Source organism: Neopelma chrysocephalum, unplaced genomic scaffold, assembly GCF_003984885.1.
Source record: "Neopelma chrysocephalum unplaced genomic scaffold, ASM398488v2 Primary Assembly neopelma1_24, whole genome shotgun sequence".
Lineage (NCBI taxonomy): Eukaryota > Metazoa > Chordata > Aves > Passeriformes > Pipridae > Neopelma > Neopelma chrysocephalum.
Window position 1 is genome coordinate 3,098,289 of NW_020897693.1, and position 26,003 is coordinate 3,124,291.

Here is a 26,003-nt window from a genome sequence, read left to right on the forward strand (position 1 = left end):
TAATATTACAGTAATTAATTATTTTTTCTGTTGTTAAATCATTCTTGAAGATAACTTACTAGAGGTTTTATCCTCACCTGTTTTAAGTGGGTGAAGGGAATTCTGCTTTCTTATGAGCATGTCTCAAAAATCAGTAATTTCAAAACTGGATTTTTGTTAACTGTCATTTCTTCATGTTTGGTTCTCAGGCCTAGAATTTACCATATGGCAATATTCTTTAAAGACTGAACATTCTTTTCTTGTTGCAATGTGTTGCTGAAATTATCCTGAATAGGACCCTGTGCTTTTCCAGTAAACACAGTGTACAATCACCAGATAATGTTTTTCTGGGAACCAGCCATGTCCCAGTGAATGTTGTATCCGTGAGGGATGTGACAGAACGTTCTGCTTTTGTATCTGAGCTGTCACAATTAATTACAGATGTTTGCTTACATATTGCTTACCCCACTAACCTATGAAGATTCAAATATTTAACACTGGGCATGGGGTTCGTAGGTCTAATATTAAAGAAAAAAAAAATTAGCAGTTTTGGGAACTTGGGTAGAACTTTGCACAGTGTGTGTCTGCTGGAACGAAGAATACGATCCAATAGGTAATTAATGGAGCACTCTTCTTTGGTTCAAAGGGCTAGTTAAAAATGCAAGGTGCTTTTAGGAAGAAAGCCTAAAGTAGCTGGAAACCTGCCCTTCTGAAATCTGTGTGTGGAAGAAGGTAGGGGGTTGATACAACAGTCTGTGCTTCCATGCTGGTGTGGTTCTGACTCACTTTAATAGACCTTTAAAAAAAGACAGTCATGGTGAATGATTAATAGATTAGTGGTGTTGGTGTCTCGCTGTTATAAAATGTTCTCTGTGCTGTTTAACACTGGTATTTAGTGCTTTGATAGGTATGGGAATGTACATTCTCCAGTTACAGGAGAACCTGTGCTCATGTGCTTCACTGGTGCTGCTCCTGTACAGAAATAAGGGGTTTGTGTACTGGAAGAGATGACATTTTAATCTTCATCTAAAAATCCTTATTACTTATTTCTTACTGAAGTAGCTTGTGTTAAACTTTTCCTCAAAAGTCATCCTGACTGTGGCAGAATATCTGTGTTGATACCATCTATTTAAATCTGTCACTTGTTGGCTTCTTTAGTTGTGTTTTGTCAGATAAAGCTGTTGAGGTACTCACAGAACCACAGCATTGCTGTTTCAACTGTGGGTGTCAGCACAGCTTTGCTGCTCCCAAACTCAGTGTTTTGACTGGCAGTTCAGTGCCCAGATGAGGCTGCAGGATCACCAAAAGCTGCTCCATGCCCTACCCTGCTGCCCAGTTTGGATGATCAGGGAACTAGGGTGGGCACCAAGAGAGGGAACAACAATGCAATTTCACCTTCAGAACTTAATGCCAGGTCCCAACAGTTGGTTTTCATTAACAGCTTTAATTCAGCTAAGCCTTTAGCACCTTCTCCTAAACTATTGCTTGTGATCTTCTTTCTCTCCACTGGGGTGTTTTTCAGTTTTCATGCTGTGGTAGTCCTTTGGTTTAGTCTTCTGTACTGCTAACAGTTTAATGGCACAGGTTTTCAGCTCTACTGAAATGTGGAGATTTTGAGGAGCTAGAGTTTTTTTGAGAGGTACGCACACAAAAAAATGTAACCATATTCTTTGACAATTCATTAGTTTAATGCTTCCACAAGAGGCAAAAGATAAACATCATTTAACCCAGGCACAGAAAGAAGAAGCAGTTTTTACAGACACCTTTTCAGACTTGCATTTTAACTAGGCAAAGAGAACAGAAAGGTTTAGCCACATAAGAACAATGATATGAGAGGATAAGGTGACTATGGGGTGAGAAAAAAAATTATTATCCCATAGCAGAGCAAATGCCTGAAGTTTGCTAAAGTAACAGAACAGAAAAGAATCACTAGAAATTGTTCAGGTAGATAGGCTGTAAACATCAAATAACCATAATTAACCATTTCAGGTGAAGGTATAAAATGCTCTGAGCCAACAGATTTAAGGAAGTCTTGAATAATGTTGGAACCTTACCCCCAGAGCAAGTAAGAGAAAACAGGATATTCTTCCAATCTGAAGCCACATTTACCGCATTCCCCACCCACAGTGATGTTCCTTCAGTCCCTTTCAGTGTGAGTCAAACGGGCTGTGTTGTAACCAGGTTTGACCCTCACCACTGTTGGGAGGAATGAGCCACTGCCCTGTCCTGCCTTTGAGCCAGTGTGTACAGCAGTGACTCACTCTGCATCTCCCTTTCATTCCAGCCACAGCTGAGCCCACGAGGTTATTGGGAGCAGCCTCCCATTAGCACAAAAGTGCAACTTTGTAAAAAGAAAAGGCGGCAAAGATGAAGAACTGAACTTGGGAATGAATAACTTTTGCCTAATTAAAAGATGACCAGAAGAGATGGAGTAGTGGAAGCTTGAAAGGATGTTGCTTTGCCCCAAATATAATACTATTAGCCCAATTTATCCTTAAAAGCAGCACACAAGGAAGCACAGAAAGCAGAACTTGTGGTTGTGACCACTTCTGTGTTATTGTGGTTATTGTCAAAATCCCAGTTTCTGTCCATCAACTGAATATTCAAATCCAGTTTTCCTTTTTTTTTATTTTTTTAATAAGAGCTACAGACTTATTAAAACCTTATGTGTTTGAGGTAAGGAAAGCTGAAAAGGTATTAAACATACACAAATTTGGTATAATAGTAAGAAATGTGACAACAAAAGCAACACTCAGTGATCTTCAGGTAAAACAACCCAAGTAAAGCAATGTTTATCAGATGGAAATACTTAAAACTGAAATTCTTCAACCAGTCATGTTGCTTATTTAGCCTGAATGCAGATGCTTTTCCCAAGTAAATTATGTTATGTTGATAAAAATTTATTAGGAAGTTGTACTGATGAAAACAAGATATCTGCATTTTATGCAGCTAAAATGCTTGAACCACGTTTTCAGACTTCATCCTAAGAACAATTACGCTCACCACTCCTGAGATTGCATTAAATGAGCTGCTAAAGTTTCTAACAGTGAGGCCAACAGGCACTGCTGACTAAGAACTTCAGACCATTTTATTCTCATACAGTTGAGCAGCATTACATGGTTGCACGTGATTTTTAGGTGTACAAGGAATAGAAAACCTGGCACTAGTTGTACACTGCAGATGTTATGCTGGGGCACTGAAAAGCCTAAGTCAAGTCTCCCACCACTTGTGTGCAGCCCTGGTTTTGGATGAAGAACACATGCAATCACTGCAGGTCCCTGTGCGTGACACTGGCTGCCTGGGATGGTGACTGGAGGGCCAGAACTCTGCTCCTGTGTCTCGGTCTCCCTCAGAGCAGCCTTATTTCCAGGCTGCTTCCTAACAGTCTTTAGGTTTCTCTCTCTCTCGTGGGGCTCTTGCAGGGCTGCACAGCTGTAGGAGGTGATAAGGAATTCCTCCTTCCCTTTAGTGCCATTTCCCTGCAATCACCGTTCAGGACAGCAGGTACATTAAAAAACTGTCCCAAGGTCCTACCTTAGGGACTGCAGGCCTTTGAACTGAGCAGTGCAAGGTTGGACTCACAGGACCCACTGCTGCCCCTGGCCTCGAGTCTGTTTTGGTGTGGAACCACATGCAGCTTCTACAATACACAGATGCCATCATGTTATTACCTTTAATCCTTTCTGAATGAGTAGTACTGTGTCAAGAACGATCAAACAGAAACGAGATTAAAAGTGATAAATATTCCAGTAGCTGTATTTTACTAACTGCTCCATCACAAATAAATAGTTTAACATGACATGATTTGAAACGACAGATTTCAAGTGGAATAACTTCTGTATAAATAGACAGCTTGACTTCCCATTCAGCTCTGATCGACTAAAATACAGACTAAAACAAATGTGTAAAAATATGTCAGAAGTAGGACCAGAACCCAGGTCTGGCATTTCTACCACTGATTCATAAGAACACTTCCTTTTTTCAAGTAAAAAATTTCCCTTTACATGCAACCAAAATTATCTGCATAAACTTCGAAGTAATTTGAACTGGCATATCCACATATTCCCATTACAAAGCAATAAAAAAAGTGTTGTCAACTTTCAAGGCAAAATTTGTCATGATATAATTAGGCTCATTACAGTGTACAATAGTGATTTTGACACCATGTTTTGTACTTGCTAGATTAAAAAGCATTCATCTGTTGTTCTTCACTGACATCCTACATAACAGGAAGTAATTAATTAGTCACCAAACAAGATTACCCGATTTTGGTTTTCCTTGTTTTCCAATATAACTGCTGAAACATTAAGTTAAAAACTGTGTCAGAACACTGTCCAGAATGAAAGGGTAGCCTTAAAATTATGCACCCCATACAAACTATTAATGAATAAAGGGTTAAACTTAGGAGTGCTGAATGCCATGATTGGTACTGAGGCTTGCAGGACAAAGTGTACTGTCAGCATCTGTGGCATCCTCAGGTGCTTGTCACAGATGCAATATGGATGTTCTCTCTTGTTTCCCAAGCTACAATGCAGGGCACAGTTAAGACAGTATGAAACAAATATTACATGATTCTAAGTTTGCATTTAATATTTACAGCAATTTTAAAAAGCCTAATGTTCATGGAAACTGAAATCTTTGCAATGAGAATAACGCAGGAAAAGACGGCAGCAAATGCTGTTTACCTTCCACAGATACTCTCTTTTTTCTCTGTACTGTTCAGTTCTGTCCTGGTAGCATCAAAGACAGATGATTTGATGTTAATTAGCATCTTATCCTGCGTAGAGGTGAAATGTTCTGGTTTCTCTGAGTTCGTAGCTACTTTGACAGAGTAGAAATCTCATCTGTTCTCATGGCATCGGACAGGAAACTGAGTTCATTGCACAGTGTCTCGTACCTGAAGGCCATCCGGATCTGTGCAACATTTGTCTTTCGAATGTCATTTCCCTCAGGCCCTTCTTTACAATAATTCACCCCTAAGAACTTCTGTTTTTCCTGTGAACGGGATTAAATGAGAAAAGGAAGAAGTCAGTTCAACTGCTTTGATTTATTGCAGAAATGAGTGTTTGTTAGTTGAGTGAGTCCAGTACAAGTGAAAAGAGCAGCTTCGACCAGCTGGCCATTGAACTCTACTTCAGAGTCTTAACCAGTTTTGGAGATTTTAAGGCCAAAGTTTATACTTATAATCACTCAGAAGTGCACTCAGTCTGGCTTGCTAAAACCCTCTGTGCTAGTGTTTGGCCTTCAGTGCTACATCTTTCATGTAAGAGGTCAAAAAGAGGCTTAGGTTTCCTTTGTTAGTTAGATGTTGTACAAGAGGAAAATGAGTAGTTGTCACTAAGGGAGTATTGGAAGAAACAACAGAATATACTTCTGAAACCCCTTCACATAACAGCTCCTCGAGAGAAATGTTCAAAAGTGACAGACGAGAGGATGTTCTAAAATAAGTCCTAGAGAAAGCCTTGGCTGTATAGAATTTTAAAGCCAAAAGGGGATTTAATCTAATCTGACTGCCTATCTAAACCGGAATATTTTCTGTAGTTCTCTCTTCTAAGCAAAAATATGTCTTCCTTATGACAGGCAGTTTGTTTTTACTTAATGCAAGACATGATGTATAAAATTACTGGCAATGGGATATCACCCAAATAATTAAAAGTTTGGAACTGGAGACAGAACTGAGTTTAAACAGGCATCTGGTCTCTCTACATGTTTTGGAAATTCCAAAACAAAGCTAAAGGGGAAAAGTAACATTAATACTTTACATGTAAGGAAGACTGCATAGCAGATAGCCTGTGAATATTTCTGGAAAAGAGGACAGGGATGTGCATAAATACACCACAGAAGCACCTGCTATTCAGTGTTCAGACTGCTGACTGCTCAGTTCCAACTCGTCCTAACATTCCCAAAAGGGATTTTCCAGCCATAATTACCTTATCTGACAATCCACTCTGTAGGACGCTGTTTCTGGCTATCTCACACAAGTCACAGGTACTTAGTTTCCACACCTGGGCTGCAATGGCATATTCTTCCATGAGAGCTTCCTGTAGCACCAAAATACATTTAAATTATATGTAAATAAGATATAAATGGAGATATGTACTCATTACTAATTAAGGGATTTAAACATGCTCTTTAGACAGCTGTGAAAAATTAGAAGTTTAAAACTTTAAAATCACAATTACTATGAACGTAACTGTTTATTTCAAGTGTCCCAAGGACTTCTGTTAAAGAACTAATAGGTATCCAGTTGTCTTAGTCTAAGAAATTACAGCCTGCAGTCTAGATCCTTAGAGGCATTTATTAGGCAATTCCAGAGGAGATCCCAGGGTATATAAACACCTTGGAGGACCTAAATCTTCACTGAATATGCACATGGACAGGTAGCAGGGCAGTGTCTCGCTCCGGCCCTTCCACACCAGGTGTGGCTCTCAGGGGCTGTCCCAGCTGGGGCCCTTCCACACTGGTGTGACTGGGCTGGTGCTGTGGGACATCCACAGGGAGTCTTCTCCAGCAGAGACAGGTCCCAGGCCAGGAGCCAGCCCGGGTACAGCACACCAGAGCTCAGCCTGTCCTCGGGACACAGTGGCTGTGGCACAGCAGGACTCCAGTCGGTGCCAAGCACAAAACGAGGCCATTGGAACCAGTGACCAGGCACTTCTGTCCTGCCAGGCCAGCCAAGGGCAAGAATCTGTTCCAGTTCAGTGAGCAAACAGCTCATATGTCATCTTGAGATTCCACATCATGTTTCTGTAATGTACTTCCCCAGATTTATTAGTAAGGAAACTGGACTTTCCTGGCACTCTAGAGGCTTGTTTATGAAGGCTCAAACCTCCCTTCAGCCTCATCCTTCATTCTGTACTTCAACAGCCAACACTGGAGAGGCAAGAGTACAAAAGATACATAATTAGGAAATCAGACATTTCCCTCTGAAGCCTAACACTGCCTGAAAATGAGGAAAAGGAGTGAATGAAGTGACTGAAACACATGACACTATATCCTAACCATAGATACAAAAGAGCTTCCAGGTCATTCCGGACCTGTGTGGTACTGTTGCCAAATTCAAAGCCAATGCTTTTTTACAACTCTTACCTTTGTGTAATGAAACTGCATCGGATCATCTGTGGAGAGAGAGACATGCAGTCCCTTATGGAGAAATTCCCTTAGTGGATTTTTGGAGTACTCCAGGAATAGGCTGTTGTTACTAAGTGGAGACATGGCAATGGGTATTTGTGCAAGATAATAAAGGTACTGGAGGACAGGACTCTGCAAAACAACACAGTTGGCATTTAATGATGCTATGGGATAATGAAAAAAAGAAGGATTTCCTTTGGATAAAATGGAAACAGCACTACAGAGGGAGGACTAAGATAAAAAAAATTAAATTGACATTAAACCCTGACTTCTCTAGAAAATACTTGAAAGTCTGAATTTTAAATGTTACTGATCTTTTTAAAAATAATTTATGTTCTTCAATATATGTCACCTTTTTAAAAACAAGGTGATGTAATACTACTGTCAATTAGTAAGTGTATATAACTATTATATTATATGGGTGCTGCTTTTGATACTAACTGTATGCTTTCCCCCAAAACCTGAAATTCATGCACAACAGATATACAGGAACTGCTAAGCAATTTGTTATTTTCAAAGCTGCAGTCCAATAGGTCAATTTTAAGAGCAAAAGAAGTTTTAATTAATTAGAAGGCATGTGTTGCTGTTGTACATAATATAAATGATCTGTGATTGCCTCATCTTTATTATTATTTTGCCTTAACCAACCCAGGAACCTAAAAAATGCCTTTATGAGTGTTATTATTTGTAGTATCTGCTATGCCAGCTTATTGCACCAGGTCAAACAGGAGAGAGTGAAGAGGAGAATGCTTTGGTCACACACAGCCTTAGTACTACTTAATTTTAGGAATTACTAGTTGTGAGCATAGTATCAGACATGATTTTAGGCCAACTGTTTCTTTGTTCTTGGATATGTTGAAAAATACGAAGATTTTCCCAGCATTAACCAAAAAAAAGTCCAACTTGTAAGGGAACTCTTTCTAAAAAATTACAGTAAATTCAGTGCAAGTCTGCCACCCACTGACCAATTATTTTAATTATGAAACAGTGCCCTGCAGATGAGTTGACTGATGGTTTTTATTAACTAATGTGTCAGGAATTATAATGTTTGTTTTGTCATAACAGTCGAGTTCTGTCTAAAATATTGCTGTGTTGTTCAGCTATGTTAAATTTCTTGATCAAAATAATCAAACCCCGAATGAACCCTGAAGTACAGAAATGCCAGTCAGGGAATATGACTTTTGTCCCTGTACAGGAAAAAACAGAGCTTTCCTTAAGCTCTTCTGGGACCTAAACCAGGGAGTAGTAACAAGTCTAAGCAAGTCTCGAATTTTTTCTGTGTAATTTTAGCTCTGCTTGGAGTAACCAAAAACAGGTGCTGCCAAGTCTTTGACATATCTGAACAGTTGATCTTCCCTGTAAAGACATAGCTTTAAAATACATGCTCAGGAAAAGCTCTCTTTTTGTAGCTTAAGAAACAGGAAGTTCAGTTGAGCTTATTTATTTCATTGAACCATGAAATAGTTTGGTTTAGAAGGAACCTTAGACATCATTTATTTCCAACCCCCCCCTGCTGTGGGCAGGGACACCTTTCACTAGACCAGGTTTCTCATCCAGTCTGGAGTTGAACACTTCCAGGGATGGGGCATCCACAGCTTCTCTGGGCAACCTGTTCCTGTGCCTCACCACCCTCACAGTGAGGAATTTCTTCCCAATATCTAATCTAACCCTGCCCTCTTTCAATCACCCCTTGTCTATCACTGCCTGCCCTTGTGAAAAGCCCCTCTCCAGCTCTCTCAAAGCCCCTTTAGGCACTGGAAGGTGCTACATGGTCTCCATGGAGCCTTCACTTCTGCAGGCTGAACAACCCCAACTCTCTCAGCCTTTCCTCGTAGGAGAGATGCTCCAGTCCTCTGAACATCTTCATGGCCTCCTCTGGACTCTCTCCAGCAGATCCAATGTGTTCTTGTGTTGGGGTCCCCAGAGCCCCCAGCACTATTCCAGGTGGAGTTTTTGACCAAACTGTGCCTTGCTAAGAAAGTTAATTAATGGGGCAGCCCAATAACTAACATGGGCTGCCCAGATAAAGTCAGTTTGGTGGCTGCTGTTTGAAGCAGTGACTGATGTCTAAGCACACAGTGATTAGTTTAGGTGAGCAACCAATACCTTCTTCAAGAGCAATCCATGAGAGATGTTGTCTGCAGTCAGGAAGGCTGACACAAGGTGTGTGATAGACCCAGCTTCTCCACAGTGAGGGCGAAACAGGAAAGTGCACATGCCTCTCTCCCTGAGGAGATTAAAAGCAAGTTCCACTCACAAAAAATGCAGTTTTTTATCTACTTGGTATATAATTGTCATTATTATGGTAACTTAAAAGAAGAAAGTTAAAAGTTACACATTCTCATAGCTGGATGTGACATCTAATCAGGCCTACCTTTGGGCTGCTGTCTAAAGGGGCCCCTTCCACCACCTGACATATTTGTGTCTTCCTCCTTCTTTCCTGCCCCAGTTACACCTCATTTAGCAGTTGTCTGGCTACTGGGTGAACAGTTACTGAACAGAATTCAGTTGAGGGAACTGACAGATGGAAAATTAAGTGAAGCTATAAAACTTGTGGCCGCAAAATTCCTCATTCAAAATGAGGGAAGAAATGAATGCACATTGCCAAGAGCTACCTAACACTACCTAGTGTGAAGAGAACCTGCCATCTCACCAGGTTAAGTGTAGCATAAACCCACACCCTGAGAAGCAGAGATGACCCAGGAGTGTTAGGTATTACACTAGACTGTAATTTCTAGAATCATGTTGTCATCTATACTAAAAGCGACGTTGGGTTTTAGGTTTTAATGGACCCTGTTATTCAGTGTAGACAAATGTCCCATAAGTATTTGCAGATGTTCAAAACAAAGAATTTCAACAAGGAGTGCTAGAGTATGAGGCAATTCTAGGACAGATGTTTAGTAACATTTCTCCTGAAAATGGATGTGAGGATGTAATTAATCCATCCTCACTAATACTACCAAAAGTATACAACAGTCTCGTCATGGACTGGCTGTCTGGACTCACTCAGTATGTTTAACAGGGTGAACAGTTTTACTGACTCATTGATGAATTGTGTCATTACCTCACCTAGCTGTAAAGAATATTTAAGGATTATCTGGGGGGATTTTAAAACAGTAGTTGAAATGACCTTGAGGTAAAAAAGAAATGTGTAAGTTCTGACAGAATCTGTCTTTGGAATAGAAAAAGCATGTAGACTAACTACAGAGAATGTAAAGGAGGTCAGGAGAACGGGATGATTTAGATAAGTAAGTCATGCCTCAGTGTGTCCTTTCCATTACAGAATTAAAACTAACAACCAGGCCTGTTTGTTGCACATACAAGGTAATTTAAGGTGGGCATTCTTATTATGAGTTTGGATCAAATAGGATGATAGGGAAAGAAGTGCTTGAAGTAGCAGTGGGAGAGAAAAACTAACATTTTGAATGTTAACTTGGATGAAATGGTGAAATGACAAATCTATGCACCTTTTGTGAGAAAATCCCCAAACGTTTTACAAATAATAATGAAGCAATTCCTTGATTGTCCATATCAATGGACAACCTCACTGTGCCTCAGTTGGAGTCAGTTGTGCAGGTCACTCAGTGAGTCAGCTGCAAATTTAGCAACATAACCTCACGCTGAATTTCAGGCTTTACTGAGCCTGATGCCAAAACCTGCTTTGACGGTCTGACCTCACAGGCAGTATCGTAACTCCCTGCATTTCTTGCCCAGACACTGGGCTCAGAGGTAGTAGAACTGAGTGACTCAACAAGCATGCTAAAATAAGTTAGCTAGAGGTGCAGTTTATAATTGTGTCCTACTTGGTCTGATAGCAGCAGCCCTTAAACCAGTATTTCACAACAGAACTTAAATTACTCTTAAATTACCAGGAAGCTACCGAGAGGCAGGTACATTATATTTGGAAATCCACTGGGAAACCAAGCAAAGATCAGTAAGTCAGTTTTGTGGGGTTTCTTCTTTTGTTTTGCTTGATATATTCAGCTTTAAGGAATTAAAAGAAACCACAAAAATACACACAGATATCAAACCAAGATATTAATCTGATGACTTTACAATTTCTGAGTATTTAATTTGAATTAATTTGTAGTTAGTTGTAACCCTTGCTTCAGAAGATATGTAATCTAGACACATAGTTAGAGACCAAGATACTGATTTTCTGGAAGCTTGCAAAAGAGAAAAGTGACTACTTACCTCCTAAGGTTGTTTAGCAACATGATGTTCACATACATATAATACAAATAATAGCTATACGGGGGATTCTTCTCACTGGTCCAGAGGTCAGGGTTAAGGCTCTTGTCAGAGAACATATGGCCACTGTGTTTGGATTCATCATCAACACTGTCAAAGCCAGTCACCTGGTGGGAGGAGAGAGTCACAGAAATCAGGGTTTTCAAGAAGCAAATTTCAAATGTCACTTACTCTCGTTTCAGGACTTGTTTTAACAAAGCCTCCAGTCCCTCTTCCTTCATCTCCCTCCTGTGCCAGCAGTCCTGCTGCCCTGCCCTCCTACCATGCCAAGCAGGCACCAGGAATAACATGTTTTCTTGAAAGAAGTTTCACCCATTTTTTAGTTCTGAGACAAACAGCAAGCCCAGGTGCACAAAAGCCTTCAGGCTCCTGTGAGGGCTGTAGGACTCCCTCAGATCCAGACTATAATCCTTTGAACTCGTCTGCTTTGTTATTTGACAAGCAGCTGAAGGCCAGAGGCTCCCAGGAAACCTCAGAGTTCTGATCTGGGGCACACTCAGACATGTCTCTCTTAACCTCGTCCCAGCAGCGACATCCCCACCTCCCTCCTGAGTTCCACCAGGATCTACACAATGCCTCCTTTCAGCTGCCTCCCTTTTGGAGGCCAGTCCCAGAGGAAAGCTCAAAATACACATCCTGGACTGAGATGCAGGAGAGCATGCAAACATTTTTGGTCATGGCTGAAAGAACAAATAAATAGCTGTTGAGCTGTTTCAGAGGAAACAAACAGCAACTATTTCACAACAGGACCTCACTCAGACTTCTATTAAATTACAAGCAATACAGTAATCTAATAATACAAGCAATCCATGGAGAAGGAAACTTTTTTAGTGTTTGGGAACAGCTGTGGATGAAAATAGAATTATGAGTAGAAGAGGATCCATTTCATATAAGACAGGAAACCCAAACATACTTACATATTTAAGGAATAGGTGCAATTCTTTGTGGTCTTTGGGATTGATTGTTGCTTCAAACAAAGGTAAAAATATGTTCTCCAACATCTTCCCAAAACTAGGCAGAATATTTTTAGACCTAAATATGTCACTGAAGGGGAAAAAATAGACATATTTTTTAATTAGCTTGCATTTTCCTCCACTTTCATATTTTCTGTTATTTGTGTGTATTCTACAGCTTCAGTTCCACCAGGACTCAGAAACTCAAAGTTTATGTCAGGGCAGGGATTGTCTCTGTGCTCTTTTTCCTGCACTGCCTGGCACTCTGCTTCATCCAGGCTCTGCTGAAGCTCTCGAGTGCTCCAAAAATAGAGGCAGTATGCAGGGGTAGATGCTGTCTCAACAACCTGCTGTCTCAGTGACCCTTTCCCTTACAGCAACCCAAATACTAATGGGAGATAAGGAATTACCTCCCGTGCAAGATGCTGTTTTCTGAGGCTGTAGCTACTCCAAATGAAAGCAGAATGTTCTGCTGTAGTGAGCCCTTCAGAGAGACGGTGCTTCTGTGAGCCCTTAAGGGCATGACTTACTCCAAGTGCCAACTGCACTATGTGTGCAAGGAGTTGCTACGTAAGGAATTAAAGGAGAGAAACTTTCTCCCCAGTGAGAAACACACTCTGGGGGATATATGTGACTGTGACAGCTCTGTCTCCACTCATATTCCAACTATGCCATTTCCAAACATGAAGCTCAGCTATTAAGGCTGACAAGATTATCAGGGGAGACTGTATTACAATATACAGTATTGGAAACAATGAAATCCCAAAGGATGCTTAAAAACTAAGAAAAACTGATACTGATTTAAGCTTGTAAATCATCAGTCTGGGTTGTGTTTCCAAGTTCACTGTCATTTAGTCACCGATCTTGACGGTAACAATTTTACAGAGCATTTTCTACTCCTTCATGGAATTGATTTATGGAGTTGATTTATCTCATTAGTAAACTATATTTTAACTTGCCTTTGAATGCAGCTTGATTTCACCCAGTTGTAATTTTTGGTTTCAGTGTCTTCAGACTTACAAATAATTCACAGTAGTTTTGAATAGCTTCATAAAGAGCAGATTCAAACCCCATCTCCTCTATTCCACCCCCAGACTGTCAGGAAAACTGCACCAATGGCCAAAAATAAATTCCCCAAGCTATTGCTTACAAACAGAACTGCAGGACAGCTAATGAGCCATCTAAATATTATCAGAAATAAAGTCATTGGTATGATTTCAAACTATGAAAGTTACCAAGAGCTCCTGATTACTTACTAGATTCTGGGAACCTGAATTATCCAGCGCATATTAGGGGAATAAACTTTATGCTTAATGAACCATTTTGCCAAGTTCAGCCATTCATCTGGAGACCGTCCATAAATGGATAAGCGGGGTTCTGTATACTGGTACTTACTTTCTTCTAGTTCACGGGCTACTTCCTAGTAAGTAATAAATATATTTGCTTTAATATGGATACTGAAGATCATTTACAGCTAGTAATAGATTTATCACTGTATTTTCCTCAGACCAGACATAACTGTATTGACACCCTTTAAAAATAAAGGGAATCTCATGTCTACTAATCTATTATTTTATTTTAGGCATCTTAATAATCTACCATCAAGCTATCTCATATCATTTGAGTATAACTGTATATATAACTGAGTACAACTAACACCTAGATTTAGAGGACAATATTCTTGTGCAGTTATTACTAACACCCTTGTCAGGCCTATGTTTAAAGTTGGTAAATCAGAGTTACACTATTTAAACTGCAGTAAATGTCTACATAAAATATGCACACCAATTGAGAATCTGACCCAGAATCTATGGTAGCAATTTTAAGGAAATTCATTTTAGACAAGTACTTCTATGCATTTAAGAAGAGGCGATGCTACATCATGAAAACTACTGATTTTCTTTTTCTGAGAAATTAATTTGAAGTCTGTTGCAGGCATGTGCAGATAGAGATTTCTGCAGAGGCACTTCCCTAGCTCCTCCTTCCCCGGCAGCTACCACTAACCAACTACATCCTAACAAAATATTAAGCCAGTGATTTGACCCTGGGCCACTCTCCATTAGTTTGAAACTGCCCACAACTCTGCTTTGAGCTCATACACAGCTTATGTGCATGTTCTAACTCATCAAATTATTCAGAAAGCAGCAGGGGCTGACTTAGCAGAGGTCTTTCTCTGAGGAATTGCTGGAGCGAGACCGGTGCTTGGAATCACTTAACCACAGTGTTACCTCTAGATACAAATGCCATCACAAATCTATTCCAAACCTTCATTTCTCTACAGCTGGAAAAGCTTGAAACTTATTTACCTTGACCATACGAGCAAAATATTCACCACCAATATAGTTCTCAGTTTTCAAATACAAGTCCCTCAGCTCACTGGCACCAACTGGATTGTACTTGGAATTGAATTTGTCAAATCGATGAAATGTTTGACGACCCTGGAGGAGGAAAAAACCCAAATAACCATGGTTTTAAGAACACACAATAGTTTATAAATTAAATTGCCTAGCAATAAAAGGCACAAAAAGAAAAAGCCTGTGCAAATTACTTCAGACATGCAATGTAGTCAAATTCTGATTTAATAACTTATCACGGAAAAACTGTAGAAACTAGAGTTTCACACTTGGAAAACGTCTCTTCTTCTCATTTATTTTGTCATTTTACTAGACTTACTGCATGGACATCTAAAGAGTCTACAGTGAGGTCATAGGGGTCCATGTGAAGGCTTTCAAAGACTTGCTTTAAAGTCATCTTCCTGCCTTTTTTCTCTGCAACAATCCTGTCGGGCTCCGTTTGATAGGTGTGCTTAATAAACCTCAGTAAGTGCTTCTGGTTCATGCAAGCAGCAGCGTGGATATGAGTATCAACCTGAAATCAAAAGGTTATTCATGCTTATCATCCACAAACTTCAGTTAGCAAAGTATCCATGTCAGTGACAACAGTGACTAAAGCCTTCTAAAATATTCCTTAAGTAATAAATGGATTCTTGCCTAAGCAAATCAAAATGTTTCAGAACCCTGAAACATTTTGATTTGGGGGGAATTATTCAGTAAGCAGAACTATAAGTAAAGTAGCCCTTAATTAATAGTTCCCTATTTAAATAAGAAAATTTTCAACAAGATACGTTCTAAGACCCTGGGTTCAGATTAAATTGGATACTTCCTTAAAGGACACCCTGATTCTTTAGTATCCTTTTTTTTTATTCATGAGTCAACAAACTCTTTCTAGTTACAGACTGCAATTATAACTATCCTTTCTGACTGAAAGGACCAGGAGTTCTCAGCCATTTCCAAAAGCACAGTTCATTTTTGTATTTCAACCATATGAAGTATCTTAGGTCACCAGAACCAAAGAACATTCGCATGAGAGATTTTTGTCACTATTTTTTCCAAGTTTAATTATAATACAGCAACTCATAATGCTGATTTATTTTTCAGATCTCTTTTCTTAGATCTCCTCACACACTAAGGGAAGCACATATTCTAACTAAAGACCAGGATATCACTTAATTAATTAATCACTTAATTGTTAATCACTGCCTAATTCAAGTATACCAGAGACATTAAAGCTAAATGAACAAGCAAGAAACATCTTGCTATCTCAAAGTACAGAACATAAAGTACATTACTAATGCACAATAAATAATACTGTGTCTAAAACAGTAAAAAAAAAGCTATGCTTAACATATCATACTCCTCAGAGTACTTGTGTAGATATTTGAGCCCAAGTGCACTTTATACATGTGTTTATTTAGGTTAATAAACATTTTATGGTTTAGCTTTTTGTTTACTATATTCCTGGATCAGTGAAATACTATTAGCCTTGGTCAACTTGTATGGGAGAGTGAAATAACAGTTAACAGAGGCCCCATAAGCTCTAAACATTCAGGAAAAGCAAGTCATAAGCACAGAATACAGGTGTAGGGCACCTGAGTAAGTGGAGTTTATTTAATTTCAGAATGCCCTGGCCTCAGCAGTGGCTCAGCTACTGGAATTAATGAGTCTTGAAAAAAGGCCGGAACAAAACACAACACAACACTTCCTCTTTATTTAAATCCACATGAATTCGCTGCTGTCAGGAGAGGAAGGAGGGGAAGCAAGGACGGGTTTTGTTTCTTTTGTTTGCCTGTATACAAGGATCACATGACACGGGAGTAACTGCACTGCTTTTAAAATCCTGCTTCCCCTTGAGAAATTCTCTGTGCCTCTGCCAGTCAGTGAGCTCCTGTGACACCTTCTCCAGTCACCACAAACACATCACATGCAGCCCTACAGCTCAGCTAACCAGGTTTATTCTGAGAACCAAGATCTTCCTTTGTTGTTTTTTTAACTCCTTCTTCTCCCTAAACATGTATATATCCCAAAAGTTAAAGAGACCTTTCTGAATCTCCTTCATGCTTTTTTTTCCAGAGAATATGCAGTACTTTAGCTACCTTTTTTTATTACCCAGTATATTTTGACCTTTAAGTAAGCAGCAACTTCAGTAACAAAGAGAAGTAAGACTCAAGTCAAAAGTCATAAAAGTGTCACAAAGGTTTTTGACTTCATTGTTTTTTCAGAGCAATGCAACTTTTTGGAAGGTTTCAATGACTTGAGCTTTGAGCTACCCAAGCACATCGTAAGTTACTGTTTATGCTCCTGTGTATTTTCACCATTCAGGGTGCAGTCCCAGCTAAATGAACTATCTGAACACAGAACCCTCAGACATAGCATAGATGGGCTGATTTGGTGAGGGATATTGTCATTATTGTTGTTGTTACTTGAAATGTTACCACGCTAAGAGATTGTTACTAATTTCATTGTTATTTATTATGAAAGGCTTCTACTAAAAGATTTTATTTGAACACACTGAGTTTATTTAAGGGTGACAAATGCCCCCTTTGCCTCCTCTCCCCAGAAAAGACAAAATCAGTCCCATTTTAAGCTGTTACTATTTTGTTCTTCATACACTACATGAAGTAAGCTGAAGCTTTTCTGGGCCACGAGTAACAAGCCCCTGCCACAAGGCCTACTTGCTTCTCTTTGCAAACATTCTGCTTGCATTTTCAAATTTGCTACAGTGCCACTCCAGCCCAGTTTCTCCTTAGTGGAAAAAAACAGGGCTGCATGCCCTTAGCCAGATTTCCTATTGCATTTCTTATTCTCCCATCCCCCCAGGACAAAACCTTTCACTCAAGGTCACATTAATCTTCAATGAAAAGAAAAACAGAATGACCAACAGAAGCCTGTCTTGGAACACAACATTATGCCTTCAGTGAACTCATCAGTTTAAAAAATGAAAACCATTGTTAACATAAAGGTTTAATTCTTTTAATTCCATCATTCAAGCAGTGGTGGACATCAGTTTTCTTGCAATTAAAGGATGGTAGAATTCCCTTCACTCAGCAGTTCTCCATGTAATGAAGACAACCTTTCTTCCTCTGCACCTTTCAGTTCAGACTGAGAAGGGGCCACCTTCCTTTCCTTATTGACCTGCCCACCCCTGCACTTCTGTCTGCAGGTTTTGGGCTCAAATGCACACACTTCTCAGTCAAGGTGGCTACATCTGTGTACAACTTACAGCTTGAAAGAGTTCCCATTGCCCTCCAAATCATGTCTCACCAGCACCAACTTCCATAAACCACTCTGCCTCCTCCCTTATCTTCCCACATTCCTTCCACTGTCTCTCAGATCTCCACAAAACATCCATCTCATATCTATTTATGGATGCTTATCTGTGCATATCAGACACAGTGTTGCACTGAATTAGGCACATGAGCTAGATTCAGACTGAGAAGTGGCAACTACAGCAAAAAGAAATACCAAGGCTGCCCCAGGTTAATGCCACTGAACTCTCCCGGTGTGTAGGTCAGTCGTACCCACAGCTGCAGCTACTGTGTGTTCTAAACACAGACACTTGAACTCGGAAATACTTCCAGCCCAGGAGCTCTGGGCTGCATGAACTTGGCACTGAATCCTCTGCAGGCTTTACTTCAGTGCTGGATTGAAAGGAAATCATTCCACATCCCACCGCTAGATTCCCTGCTCACCAATACATCCACACTGCCTTAGCTCTTCAGATAAGATGGCAACAGCTTTATACAACATGCTTGATTCTCTCCTTGCAGTTCTGTAACAGAAGCACAAAATACTTTGCCCTAGGGTAGAGCAGGAATGCTCCTGGCAGCAGAAACAGTCCCTAGAGCTTGTGAGCTTGCCTAATTCATAATTATGGCATCCAGAGCAACCCAGAAACCAGGAGAGACAAGACGAGAATCCCTGTGCCTCCAGCTTCTTGTTTGGCTGTACTTGCAAAACATGGAATCAACCCCCAGAGTGTTGTATTCACATAAGTACAAAAATATACTGCTGTGAAGAGAAACAAATCTCTTTTTCTGTTACTTTGATTACTAAAAGAAGGGATAGAGGAAAAGCTTTCTTGATGGTCTCTACAGAAATTCTGCATTATAACAATTGATGCCTTTACACCTGATCGTAGTTTGTGCTCACTTGCAAGACTGAGGGTGGACACAAGGATTTATCTCGGCATCTATTCAAGACAGGAGGGCAGAAATAGCAGTCCCAGTGCTTTGAAAGCACAACATACAGCTCTGCTGCCAGTTAACAGTGGCAAGGCACCACCATATGTCATGCTAACCAAGGTGCACAGGGGCATTCCCTTTGGATCTCATGCTAACCCCATAAGTCTTCCCATTCACTATCATTTTGGTTGATATGATGAAACTGAATTTCAGCACCCAAGTCAGTAAGTAGGCACTAAGGAAAAAAAGAAAAGTTAAAAAAGAAAAAATAAAAAAAAAGCTAACAGAATGAATCAAAGTTCAGGGAAGTCAAGGTATAGATTCAATGTTCATTCATGAGGCTTGTAATCATATATTTAAAAAGCAGACATCTGTTAATTTAATTTCGTATTTAGTGAGATCTATAGAATTTAGTATTATATAAACCCACTTGAACTTCCTTTCTTATAAGTAACAAGTGGTATTTCATCTCTATGGCCGTAAAAACCAGCTAGAATTTATTCCTTCTTGTCTAACCAATAGTCATTTAAAAAAATCAGTTGCAAGAGCCTAAATGCAAACAGTGAGTCAGAGCAGCAGCCAGCTATTGCAATACAGCCTTCAGCAGGGCTGGGTGAGCCACTCCAGCAGCTGCCTCCTTCCACACCCAGCTCCCCAGCCCGAGCCAAAGCTCTGCTGCCACACAAGGCTGGGCACCTGAGGGAGCCTCCGGGCAGGAGAATGTGACAGGCAAGAGTCACTGCTAAGACATATCCCCTCAGGTCTGGTTTGCTGACACACTGAAATAATGGCTACACAAAGAATATCGGAAGAGGCTTAGGCTGTAATTGTTTCATCTTTAGAAAATTATATCAAAGCTATTTGCAGTGAAGGACACCTCCTGCAATTAGCAATATTTTAATAAAACTAAAATAATACTCAGGTGTAGGTCCTTTATTTGAAGGTATATTTCAGCTAAAAAAATTAACTGTCTGCTCTGAATTATCTGAGGCTGTTGGGCACAGAGGTGTTTTGGAAGCCCTGCTCAAAGAAAAACCCTCACCTACTTGCTCTGGAGAGCAAGACACCCTGGTACACAAAGGTTAAAACCCAGTTCTGAGGTTGTCTGCCATAGAGCTAAACTCTTATTCCTTAATTTCATCCCTAGTGCAGGCAAACCAGGAGTTATGTGGAGAATGTGTGTTGACTGCACTTTGCTGTGCATCAGCTGGAGGACGTGGGAGAGCCCTGCTGATGGCACACTTAAGGGTCTTCTCTGAAGTCAGCACTGTCCTACATAGAGAGTTGTCTACCTCCTGTGGGGAGCCAAGTGGAGCCAGCCACACTGCCTTACCACCTGTGGATTCTTGTCTGTCTAGAGAAATATGTGCATCTTTAATAAAGCGCAATTTTCCAGGTCCATCTTGATCAAAACATATCTTTGGTTGCACTCTGGTGAAGTTCAATACGTAAGATATACACATACATGGGATTTATGAAATAGGTGAACTCACTGGAGGAGAACTCCTATTAAATCTATTAAATCAGGGGAAAAAAAGGAGGGAGAGGGGGCAGGGGAAAAAACCCAGTAACCTTTGGTTGTCATGCCAGCAATTAATCCTGGCCAGCTTTCTACTGTACCTTTCTAAATGCAGTAATACCATTCACTGACTGACCTTGCCACTGCATTCACAACTCTTCTAATTTTGGCATTTTCCACCAGTTACTTTGGCTCTTTTATATAAGCAGACAAGATCTTACCAGGATCTCCACACTAGTGTCTGAGGGGTGTAATAGAAAACCTCACCAACCCTTTTGGAAGGTGAAGCTTATTTCTTGCTTTCCTTGTGAGCAGTATGCACTGTCTAGGATTGACTAACAGAGAGACAACTTGAAAACATGGTCAAGAAGTGTTGCTTTCAAAAGTTTCACTACTGATACTGTTATTAAGGAGGAACCACTTCAGGGAAGTTACAGTTCCAAGCATTACTTGGGTCAGCAAGAGATACTGAAAAAAGATTATTTGAGGGCTTACAGGAACTCTGTCTTTCCGGAGTGCTTCAGAAAAATAATACTTGGAAGTTGCTCCATAAGAATACTTTGAGCAAGATTAACTCTGTGCAGCAAGAATTTTTAAAGCAGTAACTGGCAGTAGGAATGATCTCTGGCAGAGGACAGCAAGCTTGTTCCTGCTCTCTTGAATGTGGGTGTTGCCAGAGGGGAAGCAATGCACATTTTGTGCTTTTGAACAGCATAAATCCATTTGTAGATGGACTTATTTAACAGTATATAATTAAAAAATAATTAAGATACGCCCAGAGACATTGGACAATTGCTTTGAAATCAAAAGCTGAACTTAGCAAGTACAATCCTGTTAATTACAACTTCTCAGCAATCAAACTGATTGTGGCAGTTACCCGACCCACACCTCTGTCCTCTGTGTGTCTCAGTCACCATGTGTTTTATTATTAAAGTCCCTGTCAGCTAGTGAAGTGCTTTATCTGAATGTGGCACAAGGAAGTATCTTGTCCAAGGTTATGTCAATTTAGGAGCTGAGTCTCTGCCACTCGAGTCCTGCTCGAGTGAATTAGCTGACAGATCCTCCCATCCCTACACTGAACAGATGGAAGTGTGCAATGCATTAGAATCTACCTGACAGCTCATCTGCTTCTACCCTTGTGATGGCCACTGGAACAGCCACCAGGCACTTCTGTTTAGCAGATTTTGTCTTTGACAGTTTGTTATCACAACAGTAACAAGCATTCAGTAGGCAGCAAGCCCACTGAACACTACAGGGAAAAGCCAAGAGGACTTTTTCATGTAGTAGCGCTAACCAAAACCTAACAAGAAGGATTAGTAAACCCTGAAGTTACAAAATAAGAATTGCCATTTCCACTTGCATATAGAAAGAATGCAAAATGGACCTGAAGTGGTTAAAAACACCAGCAACAATTACTGCTTTGTGAAGAAATCTCACCTATCAAACTGAAGCATTATCGCTCCAGTAACTTCCTCTTCACTTCAGCAAAGGGAAGCAAATGAAGCAGCCTAACACTGTTGCTTCCACGCTTTGAAGAGAACACAGCTCCCATGGGGGTGAATATGACAGGAAATTAAATCAGCTCCTTGATTCCCTACCTGTCTCCTAATTACATCCCAGTGTATCTCAGAGGCAGCCAAGACTATGACTCAAATAACAATCTTTTTGCTTAATATTTCACAGACTTTCTGTACCAGATACTGGTGGCAGCATGAACCCTCAGTTCAGCTTCTGTGGGAGGTCTTTTGACATGTATTTAAATATCTATTTTCAATATGAAGTGCAATAATTATCTAAAATCTATACAGCTGTTCCTACTACAGTCTGGTAGGATTTACCTACGTGAAAGCAGAAAAATGCACTTGACTGTCTTTAAGTGAGTTCATTAAAATTAATTAAACCTCCATGTGAATATTTTTATACATAATCCAAGTGAGCTTCATTCGATTAACTCTGTTTCACTGCTTTAAAGCAATCTACATAAAATTAAGCCCCTTTAATTCTGAATAAGTAAACAAATTAGTTTAGCATAATCCATTTAACCCGTTTACATTCAAGTTAATTTTCCTGGAGTGTTTCCATGTAGAAAAATGTTAATATTCTTAAAATAACTTAATTCTATTGAGTGGTATGCACACACCACTTCATGCATATCATCTACACCTCCCATAAGAAAGGCAAAAATTGCTGCAACTCCTACTAAAAACAATGTCATGCCTTTAATCCTTTTCACACTTACCTTTCTCACGTTATAAAAGTCTCGATGGGGATTACTCTTTAGTTCTTTAAATTCCGACATTTCATTTAACATCTCATGTAAACTAAATTTAGACTCTAAAAAGTTAAGCCTCCGGTGACAATATGTTTTTCTGTAAAAGAAAACACAAAAATTAACTGTAACTTAAAACTACTTGTATTTTAAGTCGAGAAAGAACATCAAAGTTTTCACAGTAAAATCCCCAAAATTTATTTGCTTTTTCAATTGAATATGAGAAGCCAAGATAAGATGCAATATACTTTCATTTTTTATGTCTTAAGAACACATATATTGTATGGAAATACCTTTTTTTCCTCAATAATTTCTTGTGCCCTTTTTAGAATACCATGCTGTTTTGTTCCTGCTTGCCTACTCAGAGCTCTGCCTTCACTTTCATCTTCTGTCATGTTTCTCATTCTATTTTTAACCAATGACACGGTTTTTCTCTTCACCATCTGTCAATTCATATTGACTCTACAATATTTTGGTAGCGCTATTAATGTAATAGCCTTCTTTTTCCTGCTTTATTGTTGGCAATCTCTCCCCGATGGGACACAAATCCCATTATGGTTTTGAAAGTCCAATTCAAGCACGGTCTCACTTTATCCCATACTGATCAAGCCCTGTTTGCCCACTGCAGGAAATCTTTGTTGGGTTATATTATTATCCAAGAGACCAGAAGCCTGAGGAGTAGGGGTGAGATTTCATCAATTTACCAGCAGCAAAGATTAAAGAACGGTGGTTCTTGATCTCCGAGCGGCCCCATGTGTGATGGGCACAACTGAGAGGAGAGCACTTGCTGCAAACAGGGAAACAACACTGTAAGAAGAGCTTATGAAACAGGATTACTGGAAAGACCTTTCTCTTTTGGTTTCTGCATATTTATCAGAGAGTGGGAATCAGCCTGCAAAAGCTTACTGTGAAGAAGTGAAAGGAGCAGATGATGGCTCATACATTGCCAAAGGTGCTGAGTGTTCTAACTTGTCCTACCAAGGCCCTTCTTACTTATGGCTTCCTGTTAAGACTGTTAACTTAAACCTCAGAAGACTGTTAACTTAAAGCTACAAAAAGAAGGGTCTTCAGCACGACTTTTGTGTCGAGCTTTTCCTCCTTGTCCTTTTAATTGTCTCATTATCTGTCTCCTGGAATATAACGTGCTGGAACTGGAAATGCATTTATCCATTGCATACTGTATCCAAAGCCTACTCAAGCTAGCACAGATGTGGAGCAGGAGTGCTGATAATGCTGGCAGAAGCACAGGGTTTTGCTCTTGAAAAAGGGCCTAGGGAATGGGACAGGTCTGTTTAGCCCACATGCTCTGCCACTGTCAAAGCACAAGGCAGACAGACGGACACAGGTGTCAGACACAGACTCAAGGGGGAAAGAATGCATCAGGTGTGACCAACTGTTCACATTGTCAGTGGTGATCTCTCCAAGGCAGAAGGACTCGGAATGCAGTGCTGGCAGAGAGGGCAAACAGCTCAGAACAGTCCGGGTTCCTGATTAGTTCCACCCTAAAATGGATTCTTTTCCTTTCCTGGTGCTGAGGCCATGCTGTTTCCAAGCCCCAGTTGGGAAGTAAACTTAAAAACTGGATGCACATGCTTTCATTATGCACTGGGCAAGGACACTGCTTTGTTATGAGTGTGTCTCTAGTGACTGCACTAGACTGGTATATTTCCAAGAGACTTTTTTAGAGACTTCCAGGAATTTTATGGTTTTGGGATATTTCAGGACCTATTTTGATTGTGCAGGCATGAGGCAGTTTTGCGGCATATGAGCAGTTATTTCACATCCGGAAGAAACTGGAAGTTTCAGTTCCCATGCTTCAAGAAGTTTGGGTCAGATTTGACTTGAATGCAAACATTTGGCCAATTTCTTGCTGTTAACTGCTTCTTGTTTTGCCATGGCTGATGCAAAGACACCAAAGAAATTAAATATAGCCATATGTGGCATTGTATTTTCTCCTTTTAAGTTCCTCCATGATGCATGGCAAAACAAAACATTACTGAGTATGTTGAGGAATTAAATATCTCAAAAGAGAGAAGTACTAAACTAAAGGTAACCAGCAGCCTGAAAGGGCAGAGAATAACAAAAGAGAAACATACGTTGGACCATCTGCAATCAGAGCAAGAACGTGGCTCAAGTCAAGGGTGTAGGTCTCCAGGTCAGGATACGGCAAACTCCGAGGCTCATTGAGTTCCATCATTTCCTTGTTATCATAAACAAAGGGAATGCCACCTTTCAGCTTGATAACATAATCCAAGTTGTCTGGAGCATCATCAAGATTGTAAGGATCTTCATTTTCTTCTGGGGGTGAATGGAAATCTGAAAATAAATGTACATTACATTTAGAAGAAATAACCTACATAAAGGGCAGAACAATTACAAAAAGAACTTTCTGCTTCTATAATGCTTCATTTCCAACAGATCTTCATACTTTCATTAAAATCACATTTTCAGTTACTATAAAAGATCTGCTGTTACAACACAGCTTGATTCTGACAGGCTTGAACGGCAGTCCCTTTCTAAATTAAGTGCCTATCTTAAATCAAATGTCATATGTTCTAAGAGTTCTCTGAACCAACGTATACACGGATTTAGTGCTATTCTTTATGATGTATGATGGAATGATTTTCAAAACGAGTTTGCAGAATTATTTAAACTAGGATGGTTGAAAAGTACAGTTGAGATTTTTGAACAATAAAATAGTTGACTTCATACCCACCTTTGTTATTTTCTTTTCAGCTTCTGACTCACTGTAGCAATTTTGGAAGTTTGTATTTAACCATACAGTAATGCAGCTGTTCTCATAGTGAGAACAGCAGTCAAGAAAGAATAAACTGAGCCGTACTGCTTCACCTCTGCCCTCTCAGCTGCCCTCACCACTCCCTCTCGACCATCAGTGAATGCACCTCACTCATGGCTGAGAACGAACTAACTAAAACACTTGGGACTTCTCCCTCTCATCAAAGCAGTGGCTGGTTGGCAGGTTTTGGAGGGGTTTGTTTCATCAGTTGGTTCTGTTGTGTTTTGATTGGAGTTTTTCAGTTTGTGGGAGTTTGTTTGCGTTTGATTTTGTGGTGGTTTGGGTGGGGTTTTTTTTTGTTTGTTTGTTTAGTTGGGGTTTTTTTGTGGTGATGGTCTTGTTTGAGGGTTTTTTTAATAAAACCTTTTTTTTTTTTCAATTGCTTTTGAATGGAAGCAAGAAGCATAGAAGCCAAAGACAGTACAACACAACTCTAGTTTTTCCCTTGGCCAGAATCAGAGTGTACCAGAAGCACGGCTGGAATTTGTTCAGCACAGTTTTGTAATGCCTTTACAAAATGGCAATTTTCCTTTCCTAAGAATCAAGTAAACACACATACTTCTGTCTGGGAGATTCAGCTCAGG

At 40.0% G+C, this 26,003-nt stretch overlaps 1 protein-coding gene across 2 annotated transcripts in view; it reads right to left on the reverse strand.

Annotated features, from left to right (window-relative positions):
- Positions 1–1,648: 1,648 nt before the first annotated feature.
- The window catches only part of AMPD3 (adenosine monophosphate deaminase 3), a 32,687-nt gene continuing 8,332 nt past the window's right edge, over positions 1,649–26,003 (reverse strand). For both annotated transcript variants that reach the window (XM_027700218.1, XM_027700208.1), the window contains exons 5-15: positions 24,719–24,938; positions 22,593–22,722; positions 14,988–15,182; positions 14,621–14,752; positions 13,571–13,734; positions 12,279–12,405; positions 11,305–11,468; positions 9,217–9,337; positions 7,069–7,242; positions 5,910–6,020; positions 1,649–4,974 (exon numbers count right to left, since the gene is read on the reverse strand). In XM_027700218.1, the coding sequence (XP_027556019.1) occupies positions 4,798–4,974; positions 5,910–6,020; positions 7,069–7,242; positions 9,217–9,337; positions 11,305–11,468; positions 12,279–12,405; positions 13,571–13,734; positions 14,621–14,752; positions 14,988–15,182; positions 22,593–22,722; positions 24,719–24,938 (1,715 nt within the window). In that variant the 3' untranslated portion in view covers positions 1,649–4,797. The remainder of the gene's footprint in view (positions 4,975–5,909; positions 6,021–7,068; positions 7,243–9,216; positions 9,338–11,304; positions 11,469–12,278; positions 12,406–13,570; positions 13,735–14,620; positions 14,753–14,987; positions 15,183–22,592; positions 22,723–24,718; positions 24,939–26,003) is intronic.